The sequence below is a fragment of the Anser cygnoides genome, chromosome 12 (assembly GCF_040182565.1).
Source record: "Anser cygnoides isolate HZ-2024a breed goose chromosome 12, Taihu_goose_T2T_genome, whole genome shotgun sequence".
In the NCBI taxonomy this organism is placed as follows: domain Eukaryota; kingdom Metazoa; phylum Chordata; class Aves; order Anseriformes; family Anatidae; genus Anser; species Anser cygnoides.
The window spans coordinates 9,822,283-9,835,031 of record NC_089884.1 but is presented as its reverse complement, the minus strand read 5'-3'; the positions used below and the strand labels follow the sequence as shown (position 1 = coordinate 9,835,031).

At 38.2% G+C, this 12,749-nt stretch overlaps 1 protein-coding gene across 1 annotated transcript; it reads right to left on the bottom strand.

Moving 5' to 3' along the window:
- Positions 1-1,219: 1,219 nt before the first annotated feature.
- CA7 (carbonic anhydrase 7) lies at positions 1,220-11,409 on the bottom strand. Its single transcript, XM_013176648.3, has 7 exons — positions 10,971-11,409; positions 8,888-9,085; positions 6,333-6,451; positions 5,324-5,419; positions 5,010-5,072; positions 3,286-3,441; positions 1,220-3,000 (listed from the first exon to the last, which is right to left on the bottom strand). Exons 1-7 carry the CDS (start codon positions 11,008-11,010, stop codon positions 2,878-2,880), a joined length of 795 nt encoding a protein of 264 aa, XP_013032102.1. The 5' UTR covers positions 11,011-11,409; the 3' UTR covers positions 1,220-2,877.
- Between the last annotated feature and the right edge of the window lie 1,340 nt (positions 11,410-12,749).

Below are 12,749 nucleotides of genomic sequence, written 5' to 3'. Positions count from 1 at the left end.
GTCCCTTGTACTGCAGAACATAGTTACTAGGAAAACTTTGCTAAATTAAAATGAATTATCAGTCAAACATTTGGTCGTACCTCTTAAAAACATCCTGGACTAGTAATTTTTAGTCTTTGGTGGGGAATAATTTTATTATTTTTGCTTCCTTTATGCTGTAAGGAAGAAGTTATTACAAAAGCTTTTGTATTATCAATGTGTTTTGTCTCACTGTAGTAAAAAAAAGTATATGGTTTACAATCTAACGACTGAGAAAAGCTATAAATAAAATTTCTAAAGCAGGGTGTAATAAGCATCTCCCAGAAACTGAACACCTTGTGGGATTCACCATTTAAAGCTCTTTACAATAGCTAAGCTTTCACAATAACCTTGTGAGCTAAATATTACCCTTCTGCTGTTCCCAAGTAAACCACCCTTAAAGAAGCTTAAGTATACTGTGTTCAAGGTCACAGCACGGACACATTCTGTAGATAAGTAAGCTTCTTTTATTGGACCCAAGTGGTTGTAATTGGGAGAAGATGAATAAAGTTTTGGTATATAAGCCCCGTTAACACTTTTTGAGAAGTCTTATATGCTTAAAACTAAAAAAAAAAGCTGAAAATATTTATCTGCAACCTACTCTGTCAAAGCATGTACAAATGCAGCAGTACTTAGATAGTTTAATCTTTATGTGATAAGTGATACTGGTTAAATTTCAATTAGGCTTTTAATTTAGCCCCCATAAAACAATGGGGCTATCAAATTTGTAAGGCTCTACTGGAAGACCTTTTATATTTTGAAAGGTGTTTCATATTATTTATAACTGTAAGAGGGAAATAAGATTCATAGTAACAAAAATGCAACTCTGACAGTCATTAAAGATGCAGTAAACATCAACAATTCTTAGCCAATAGAATAAACAGCAATAGAAACCATTAGCTCCAGAGGAAGGGAAGAATTGTGGCACAGACCAAAAATAGTTTTTCAAAATAGATAGACTTCTTAGAACTTGCAAAAAAAAAAACACCCTGAAACTCAAGGGATGACTTATGTGTGTTCACATTATTCTACTACTGCATGGTCAGGATTCCTATGAAACCTGAAGGTGAGCAATCAGATCATTCCTCAATCTGAAACAGATACATCAGTTGAAGGTATCAATGTTTCTCTGTTAAACAAGGTCTGAGAAAAAACACTGCAATATGTAGGAAAACAGACCTGTTCAAAATAGAGGAAGAGATGCGTATTTAAGTGTCATTTATTTAATTTAACAAATGAATTAGGATACATAAATAGATTTATTTTTTTTTGCAATACCAGTTTGCATTACTAGCAAAGCTACATTTATAAAGTTAAAAACATTGCATTTTTATGTTTCTTTTTTATTTTATTATTTCCTCTAGTATAGTCTGTGTAAGAGTCTCAAATTCAAAACAGTGCTGAGTTAGCCCTCACAACATCCCTGTGAGGTAGGCCAGTCATACAGTGTAACTCTCATTTTACATATGACGAAACAAAGGAACAGAACATTTTAGGTTGGCGTACCAGAAAAGCTGTAGAAGAATTACATCTAGAATTCTGGCCTTCCATTCCTTGTACTGTGCTTCACACACAGTATCTTTCTCCCTTTTCAGAAAAGGAGAAAATAGCCCATGGTAGGTGGTGTTCTCCTCACCTTTCCTCCCCTTGCTTTCCTTTAAGGTATACAGCTTTGAGCAAATTCTTCATTTAAGATGAAAACTGATAATCAACAACTTGTGTCTGAAGTATACAGATTAAATAAAACATCTGAAGCCCATAATTAAATAACTGAAAATAGCGTGAGGATAGTTATAGGTAACCTCACTGTATTTACCACTAGACACAGAGGTCTGAAGGATTTTGTCACTATGCTGCAGTAGCAGCAATATTAAAGCACGACTTGTCCAAAGTCACTATTTTGAGGAGGTAAAAGTATCCGTGACTGATGAATCCTCACATTTGCAGGGAATATCCCTGAAGAGGGCCATAACTAGGGGATGATTTGTGCAGCAATGTACATTCAGTGCAGTCAAGGTCTACCCACATTAGTTCTTGAGTAAAATAAACCATCTACATTCTGTAGGGCAGACACCGAAGGAGGTCATATTGCAAAGCAAATCACCTGAGGTAGAATTTGAACAATTGAGATAGCCAGAAGATACATACCTGAATTTCTATGGATGTTTTCAACAGAACTAATGAGGCCACTATAATTACGTGTTCTGTATGGGCTAAAAGAATTAATGTCTAACAATACGGTGCAATAACGTAGCCTGTTTTTAAACAGAGCATTTGCATGACGTATTGTGTTTTAAATAAGATAGCATCTTAGAACAGTAACTTGAAAATGTATATATTTTCAAATAGTAGTGTTCCCATCAGTGCCTACTTGAGGTGAATGAAGACCAACTTCTGTACTACTTGTGCACTTTGTGTCAGGCAGCTAAAATATAGTGACAATCTTTTAAAGGGAGCTCAAATACTAACAAGAAAGGTCTAAAAAAAATTTAAGTCCAGTTTATACAAATTTCTTGACTGTTGTTTCATCTTGTATCAAATCAAACAATCAGAAGATGTGTGCATCAGCACTAATAGTGCAACACAATTTCTTATATTGATTTTTAGTTTCAAGTCCTGGACAGCATTCCCAATTACTTCACTATCCCTTATACCAAAAACAGTTCTAGTTAAAAAGATGAAAGACTAAGTTAAAAAGAGTGAGATTTAAATAAATTATAAAATCAGAAAATTGTTGTCCCCCTCCAAGTACAGCATGTTCAGGGAAATGGCTATCTTGCACGCTTCATGAGTGGTCAAAAACCAGATTGTCTCTCATGTGGAAGCTCTTGGATATTTCAGGGCCATTGTCAGTTTTCTTCAGGCATTGAAGGAAGCTCGAACTACTCTCCCCTTAAGTGGCTGAGGGGGGCGAAAGTTATTCACCATTTGAATCCTCTGGTCTTCCTCACTGGTGAAGAGGAGCATGCGGAATTTCTCCAGCTGTAAATTCATGTGAGATAATTTACAGCGTAAAAAGGCAATTGATATTAATGTTCTTGAAAAAGGACCAAAGGAAAGAATTCATTGAGGTCTATTGATAGAATAGGTTCAAGCAAAGATCCTAGGTAGTATTAATAGAAAAACTAGGAACCCTGATTATTGAACAGGATTATTATTCACAGGCTAATGCTATTTTAAATTGGCCCCACTGCAAAGCAAAACAGCCATTGCCTGGTTATCCAGTGTTGAATTATTAAAAGATTTGGGAGAGTATTAGAAGTTTACCTGTTTCTCAGAAATACTGATGGGTTCTTTCAGCACTATCCACGTTACACTTTCATTAAGGGGTGGTGTTGTCAAAGATCCAAGGTACGTCCAATAATCTAGACTCAAAGGCAGGAGACATTTGGGGTTGAAGCTTCTAAATTGAGCTTTTGTCCCCTGAAAGACAATTGATATTTGATATATATATATTTTTTTTTTTTTAACTTTTAACTGCAAATTAAAGACATCTGTTTGAAGCAAACAAAACAGTAGAGCAACACTAAAGAATGGAGAACAGGAAAAGAAGAGTCTGTAATGGTTTGGCTGCCTCATAACTACTGTTATCTAAAAGTAGCATGAAGAAAGAACCAGGAAAAATATTACATACTGTTGCATATCAAGTGTGACCTCTGGTGTTGGCTGATTGGACTTGGCATTTTTGCCCCATGGCCTTTACCAAAGTTCAGCTCTTTGTGACAAACGTCTAAAAATAGTGCAGGAAGTATATTCTTGCCGCATGGCCTCTACCAAAGTTCAGATCTTCTGATAAAATATCCAAAAATATACACAAAATATACTTCCTATGTTAATGTTCAGTGAGCTACAGAAAATATCATGAAGAATTTCCCTGTCTTTTTACTGGCTATTTTCTATGCTATCCATCTGTTTCAGTAAAAAATATCAACCTGGGGAAAACTCCTAAAACAATCATTGCCTGCTGCGACAAGTAACAGCTTTAAGAAACAAGCGTCCAAATCTAAAAGTAGAGCAAGCTGGATCAACTGAAAGATCAGTAGAAAGAGGTGCTGTGCCTAAGGTAGCAATTGCCTTGACTGCCACAGTCCAGGGAAAGATTTTTTCAGCCTGCAGTTGTATTCAGAAGTATCTGAGAGGTATGGAGTCACCCACAAAGCACTGTCCAACAGTCTGTAAAGCTGCTCATAAGGAACAGACTGAGCAGCTTATCCCTGGTGACAAACCCACAGACCTATCGCTGCAACTGAGGAATAACACCTTCCTGTAAGTTGAGGGAATCACTTATTGAATATCTAAATATCACTTAATGTATCTACAACCTACATATTGCTGTGTAACTGCCTTTGTTTCCTATCTTTCACAAGCATATACAAAGGAAAAAGAAAAATGCCAACTCAAGTATTAGATAGTGTTTTTTTTTTTTGCATATTAGAACTTACGCATCTTACAGAGTGCATTAAGCCCATATAAATCTAAAAAAAATATATATATTTGTGATGGTGTAATTAGTCTTCCTTCAGCAAACTTCTAAGATCTTGGACACATCTGCTAAAAAGACCACCTTCACGTAACACTGACTATAGACTAGCTTAGGACCCCATGAAAGTTGTCCCCTCAGAGCTTTGCAGCAGAAATAATTTGGACAAACAGCTTCAACTTGTTCAGGCTAGGATTCATGATTTATTTTGATGAGCCTGAAGGGTCACAGAGCTTTTGATTTCAAGTACCTCAGGAAAAGCAAAACCTCTGAATGACCACTGAGGTCAGCATAGCCTAGGGAGGCACCTGCTAACAATAGGCAAATATACCAAAGTTTGGAGGGTAAGAGAACAGAGGGGTTGGACAGGAAGAATAAAACTGCAATGATATTCTGATGAGAGGATTTGTGGTGGTTGATTTTGCATTTTTCTTTTTCTCAAAGATGTATATAACTTTTTTTCCCTGGGGGATGTCCCAGAAATAAGAGAATTTAAATATCTTCAACTTACTTTAAATTTTACCATGTACAAAGCATCAGTGAGTCTGTTCATATTGGCATGTTCTTTTCCAATCTAAAATAGTAATGGAATAGACAGGTTAAATAAGAATGACTATAATTATGCTTTGAATAGGTAGCATAGCTTTCTTATCTCAATCTCAACATTCCTACTAAGGAAGGTTTAACAGCAATGTGCTATGAGTTACTGCTTCCAGTAAGTCATCTGTTTTCCCTGAGCACCTCTTAAATACATAGCATGATTCTCAAACATTTGACAGCATAATGCTTTTCATCATGTAAACATGCTATTTTTGTGATTCTTACCTCCAAGAAAACACCAACTACTGCCAAGCCATCTGGAGCTGCTGCTGCTTCTCCAAATGTTGCATATTTTCTGGCATTCCAGTGAACTAAGTGGAGCTTTAAAGGCAACAACAAATAAGAATTAAACAAATCAGTTATAGAAGCTGTCAACATAGGTTGAACATAGGTTGAGTCATACTTAATGGACAGTAATGCTTGTTCATAATGGAGTATAGACTCCAAAGGCATCTTTGGGAATATGAGCAAGTCCAATCTTCTGGATCTGGACATAAGCATAGACAGACACTAAATTAAATCTTTATTATCCTCAATTTGAAGCAACTCAGGCATTAACAGATGATTCTGTGGCTTAACTTCCCTGATATGGGCCTTTAGCCCATGAAAAGGCTGTGCCCCACTGCTCACTGGGAGACTCCAGGATGTTACCCTGCTGCAAGATTTGCAAGAGATTGTTGTGAGAAAGGCCTGAGCCTTGTCCCAGCTTTGCAGAAAATTCTCAGGAGCCTCCAAATTAATTCATTTCTAAACTTCATAGGTGGCAACAGCATGGTCATTTCACAGGTTGTGATCCTCAGCTGTAGTCTAGGTTCTCCCTGCAGGTAGTAGAGCTATATGTTCCTTCTCAACATCATGTTGGCCAGTACATCCTTCCCATCTGCACAAGTGAAAGGATGGGATCGATTGCGTGCAGCACGCTAAACCACACAGAGGGCTTTTAGAGGCGCAAGTAGTGCTGTGTGAGCAAAACAGCTGAGCTGTGGAGCCAACCGTGTGCTGTTGACCCTGGGCAGAGAATCTTGGAGAAAGGGCTGCAGCGGGGGGAGGTGTGCTCTCCAAATACAGGGCAATCAACAGATGAACAATAGATCAGATAAACTCATGTAAAAAATAAAATTCTCATTAAAGCCCACCCGATTTAGTCACATAGAACCATTAGAATCCTAAGGAACATCCAGACACCACTACAAAGTCATTTGCATGAATTCATCTCATCCATAAAAACATTTACCTCACAGGGAAAAGGTTTGCCATCAATCGTATGCTCTGATCCCTGGCTGTGCTTTGCCCCCCAGTGGAAGTGGAACTGCTTTAGCCGAAAGGGATTTTCAAAGGGACCACCGCTGATCACTAGGTAGAAAGAAATAAAAGTAAAGCATTCTTGCTTTTTAGCTCCCTGATAGTAAAACTTAACAACTGTTGGCTGTTATTTTCTAATCCTGTGCATCTCAGTTTCCAGTATAAAAAAGACACCGCATCCAGATAGTTATAAGGGTTAGATTTGTTAATGGAAAACACCCAAACTCATGTAAAAGTAAATTTGAAAAATATCAAGCAGCTACTTATGCAGAATTCTCTAACTTAACTTTTGAAAGAAAATATTTAACACATAAAGGTTTAATAGGTTTGTTATGGTTAGGCCTTTCCTGTTGAACACAAAACCGAAGTTGAATACCTAAAATATTTTTGACAACACTACTTGGGATTCTGTGCAAAAGGTAAATACCTTGAGCATCAGGTAGACAATTCAGCTAAGTATTTCCTCTATAAGAATTCTTTCCAGTGGAAGATCTCTATGTTCTGCTTCCTTTAAATACCTGATCCCATAAAAGAGGTAATATAATAGCTTGTACTTTACACAACACCATTCAGAATCTCAAATCACCTCATAAAGATGGGAAAGTGATACAGAGAAACTTCATACATCATTTAGAAATAACACTTAAGAACAGATGAATGTTTAAGACCAACTATAGAAAATACTCTAACAACAGTATCTGTAGCTCTCTTGTATGTTTATATGGCACTAAACCAATTAAGTTGTGCTCAGCAGACATAAAAGCCCGATCAAAGTCTTAGAATAAGTGCAATTGAAGTGCATCTAGAATCCGTAAGGCACTTGTTCTCAGTGTAATCTGTAACATTTTTATTCAAAAATTTAAAGTTGTAGCATCGTGCATGCCCTCACATGTACATAGCTCTAGCTGACCTTTATGCAGGACACTGCCCTTGCCAAAGTGTTCTTAGTATTAGTTAATATTAAGTATTTTCTAGTATGCTTTGCTGAACTTAAGAGAATGCATCACCTGTCCCAATATTTTAAGAAATCTAGCTATGATGGATTAGTCAGAATTCTGTTGTACCCTTTATGCAAAGCTGTGAGTCACTAGATCTATTTCAACACAGCTCAAACCCTCAAAACCGTGTTTATGCTCCTAGCAATCTTCTTCCTTGTAAGTGTTATTGAAACATCACACATGCATAGCATAGAAAGTGCAGGTGCCTTCATTCGTGCATTAGCTCTGAGTTTCTCTGTCTGCAGAGTGATGCATAATGGTCCTAAACTTCTAGAGCTGGATGAAGTTCACTGTTGCACTGATATAGTTGAGCTTAGAATTGCATGAAACTAGTTAGCGAGCTAAGATAATATTTCCAGATATAAGTTAGTTTCAGGATTACATGCTTAATGGATTTCTATGCAATAAGTTTCAGAAAATGAACTTCAAAATTTAGAAGTTTTACCTGAAAACCTGACCAATAATTTGGGCAGCTCTTTAGTTTCTTTCAAGATGAGGAAATTAATAATCAAGTGGCAGGAATTTTAACCCCCAGGCCCTATTTCAAAGGGTTACCAGGTCAGACAAACCACTTCAGAGAAAGTAACTGGTTTTGAGTACCTAGGATATCCTCTTTAACTGGGATCAATGAATACAACCAAATGGAAGATGAAATAAATTGTCATGCTTAAAATCGTTTGGAGTATTTTTAAATGCACTCCTCTCCACTTATCAGCTACTTCATCTCCATTTTGATGCTGTATTTACCACCATCCGTCCCTCCTCACCTCTCCCCCCCCCATGTAAAAGCAAGGTCTACCATAGAAGTAGAATTAATAGAAGTAATCATATAGAGCATTTAAGTTTTCCGCCAAGTAATTGCAGATGGTAGCGATTTGTGGATGTTGCACTAATTCAGAATGAGCTAAAGACTTGATCATTTCTGAAGAAGCTGTACTGCCATGAGGACAGAATAAAATGCAAGATAAGAGTGACTGGTCAATATAAAAATAGGTCTTGTGTGCTACAATTATGATGACTATTCTGTAAGACCTGATCTCTGATAATCCTCTTCCCTTCCCTGCCCCTGTGGATGTAAAACTGGGGGGTGAGTCAGCCAAAGCTAGTATTTCTGATTTGGATGATCAGAGAAGCAGGGCATTGAGAAGTGTTTGTGCCTACTCTGCATGCTAGCTCTCCAGAAAACTGACAATCCCCATTTAAAAGGAACCACTACAAGCAGGCTTCTGAGTTTCCTGATACGAGTGCTTTTCCTAATGCAGAAACTATTCAGCTCTGTGATATGAAACATTGCTTGAGACACTCAAGTGAAGACAAGAAATGTAAGGCTCACGTTCATTCATACACAAAATTCAAAGGGCTTTGGTTGCATACCTTGTTCTGAACTGAAGTTACACGTTGTATAAAATATGCTATTCAGGATACACTTAATTGTTTCCCTAAGACACAAAATGTTATTCCAAGGTAGTTGGCCATGTTGTAGCCTCACCTGTCTTGTTATCAGAATCTTCAAACTCAACCATAACTGAGTGGCCATTGTTGGAGATGTTGAGAGACGTGCAGGATTCATAGGAGATAGTAAGCGGCATCAGATTAGGGTCATAGACTGCTTTTGCAGAAACTATATCAATAGGTGACTGACGGTTCCCTCGGGCAATAGGATAAGATCTGTGCCACTCGGAAGGCCCTTCAAAATCAAAGAAAGGAAAGCACCATTATTTTCTTTCTGCAATGCACAAAATTGTTACAGGATTTCAGGAGGCTTGATGTAAGACTCACTTAGCAGGAGTGACTTGAAAGTTTGGCATCTGACAAGTTCATTTTATATTCCAAGCTTTGTGTTTTTATTAGCACAGTGCAACTAGATGGGGGACTGAAGTATCATGTACAAAACATATTGGGGAAGCCACAGCACATCAACAGACTGCTGTATCTCCATTTACTTGTGCCCCTAGTTTTCTCGGGAACTGGTAGTTACATCTTAAGGGTACCTGAAATCCTTCCAAGGTATGTGCAGGTGTAAGCACACTTGCATGCACACACACTCCCTCAAAGAAACAGCATTTAATTCTTCCTAGGAAATATAATGTAAAAGCTACGCTGATTCAAATGAGATGCAGATGACTCAATCTCTTAGCTACTGACTGTGCAGTTATTTTTAAAACCATTTTAGGACTGCAGTAAACCTTTGAAGCAGCTTCATTCCTCACTCATGCCCATTATGTTATCTTTCTGTCCTGAAAGAAAAGTACAGTGTGATAATTAACATTTCTAGACTTCCTGAAGCCAATAGAGTAGGGTTAAAGATCTATTTAATAACATTGCTCTCTACTGCCAGATCTGGAACACTCATGCCATTTGAGATAACAAAGCCTTATATGTATCAGAATTTCTTATTCTTACCATTTCTTTTTCTACTTTGGTAGTGCAAGAAGCAATTCAATTCTTCTACTGCTCATGGTCAGACATCTAAACAGTAACAATTTCACTTTGAGATTGCCAAATAGCACATTTTTAATGGTAGCATTCTCACACAGTTTCACATGTTATTACTATTATTTTTAAAGCACATTATCCTCTTATCTGTGGCATTTTCTGAAGATTTAATCTTACAAAATAGTGTATTTTCTCGGTCTGGCTGTAAAGCAGATTTGGGGTTTAAATGCTGTTACACAAGATTAGGCAGTATCATTTGTTTCTTACAAGCTTTGTGTTAACGTACATAGTTTTATTAATATTACCTAGATGTGCAAACAATACCATCTAGGAGCAGTAACCAGCTTCACTTAGCATTCAAGTGAAGCTGCTTTTGTGTTGACAGCACCTGTGAAATAACTGTTGTCAAAAGAGACAGGCTCCTGAAGGTTATGCAAAAGGCTGTCTTATTGGACAACATCAGTCATTCATCCATCATTCTCTGCAAAGGGTACAGGTGGTATAAAACATTGTTGTAGGGATCTTTCAGTAGTTTCACACATCCTCTCACTGACACAGTCTTGGAGGTGGGAAGTGAAGGAAGATGGCTAAATTAAAGACTGTCAAATCAGAAAGCACGATTTGTTCAGTAAAAGGTCTCTGATACTGATCTGTACAATTTACTGATGTTCCAGAAATATATGATATATATACCTCCTTTTATTCATTTATTTGGAAGTCTAGATATCACATTTCAGCAGCTGCACAGTATCAGAAGAACTCCTACTGCTCTAATAAATCTGCTTTACTTAAAAGAATTGCTTTTGGAGAGACAAATAGTTCATTTTTATAGCAGCTTTTTGGAAAGGGACCCATCTGTAATATATGCAGCCTGAGCGAACAAGCACTCAACACTGCTTCTCTCAATTTAGGAGCAATGATTACAACAACAAAAGGCAGCAGGTATAAGTTGATGCATCTTTTGGCACCACTTTCTGTGTGCTCTTTATCAATAAAGTAATTATTTAGCTGCTGTATCTACTTGATTCTTACAGGCATAGAAATGCAGGCAGCTCTGCAGGTCTCAGGCAACAGTTCTAGAAAGAAAATGAATGGGGGAAGACAGAGAGATGCAGCATGGAAACGCTATAACCTACCGTCATCCTGCCCATATCCCCAACTGTGGTGGCCAGTCATTATAGGGCAGCTGTACCCTGCTTTGCTCTCAGCTCTTTGATCGGAGTATTGCTGCTTACCTGCCTTTATAATGGCTCACCGTGGGATAGGGTCAGCCCCTTAAAGATACAGAGCAACCAAAGCAGCTCCTGCAGGACGGGGAAAGCATCTGAGTTCCTGCTGCTCTGAAGTTTGCTGCTGCTGCTGCTGGGCTCTGCCCTGCCCTGCTCACTCTATTTGCTAACACAGCATAGGAAAAGGAAAGCTTAAAATTTAAGTAACTGGAGTCTCAGGACCTAGAGAGGAAACAAGATCGTCCAGGTGACAACTAGCTAAATTTTTGCACATGAAAATCAAATTTAGGGAAAAGTAGTAGTGCTTTCTCATTCTGCACAGGGAAGCAATAGCCACAACCTGCTCTGAGCACAAGGGCACAGTAATGTGCAGACTGTAATGGGAACTGCCCGTCTCTGTTGCGTGTTCTGCAGGGAGAAACACCTGGTTACTGCCTCTCTTTTCTCACTCTCTCTAGCTGCAAGAAAGACTGATATTACCAGCTGATTTGTAACTGAAACTTCAGATGCAGTGCTTAGATGAGATGGAGACCATTCTCATCTCAGAAAAAGTGACTTGTGCTACCTTTAAACAAGGTAGGATCACACCAATTAATATGATCAATAATCAATATGATTTTTTTTTTCTTGTTAACTCTAAAGAAACTTTTTAAAAGGCGAAAATAAAAGCAGATTTACATTAGGGAACAGAACATGGCAGACTCTAGATATAGGAGCCTATCTGAGAAGCCTCAGTGATGTCCTATACACCAGTTGTTGCCTGCGTCCAGCTAAACCCATGGAGAAGCTAAAATGAGATATCAAATCTGCATTTTAAAAGCTCTTAGGACATCTTTGTGGCAAGAAACATGTCTCCTTGGTAGTAATTTTATTAGATCTAAGGGAACACCATCTGTAAATGCTACATTTTGTAAAACATATTGATTTTCTTAAAGGCAGTAGCATACGGAGATAAAGATCCTTCTATTATGCAATCAAGAAAATGGAAGAAAAAAATCAATGAAAGCATTTTAAGTAACTTTTCTATTGTTGTACAGCCTTGTAAGAATTCATTTCCTTTTTCAGGACCTTTCCACGAGAGTCAGTTTTAAAACCTTTAAGATTTATTGATGCAAGCTAAATCACTCAACAAGGGATGTAACCTGCTGTAAAGGTGTCCACAGAGCAGTTTTACAATGGCTTACTCAGATCCATTTCTCAATATACTTCTGTCTAGTGTGATCTGCTGAGGTTGCTGAGCAGACCTGACACTCACACCAGGCCCTGACCCTGCCTGTGTGTCCGTGTGCCTAAATCCACACATGCAGGTCCTGCTGCAGTGGCACTGGGTTAAAACACTGCTGCTCTGTAGAACAGGTCGGCTGTGAGGAGGTGTGGTGCTTCCCCTTCTTACTCTGGTGTGGCTCTGTGGTGTGTCTGTAGGCAAACACAGTGACCAGATGTGGGCAGGGTCAGTCAGATGCAAATAGTCCGGAAAGCTGTCCTAGATGATGGGAAAAAATGAAGAAACAAACAAAAAATCAACTTTCCAATGAAAGGAAAGGGAAGATGAATATCTCATCTTAACAAAGCATAGAAGAAGTTTGGGGAAAACTGCATTCAAGACAGAAAATGCCCAGTGACTGTTTTCAAGAGAAGCTTAAAAACTGCGGCTCAGACCTTGCTCTCAGGGCACAGTGCCAATGA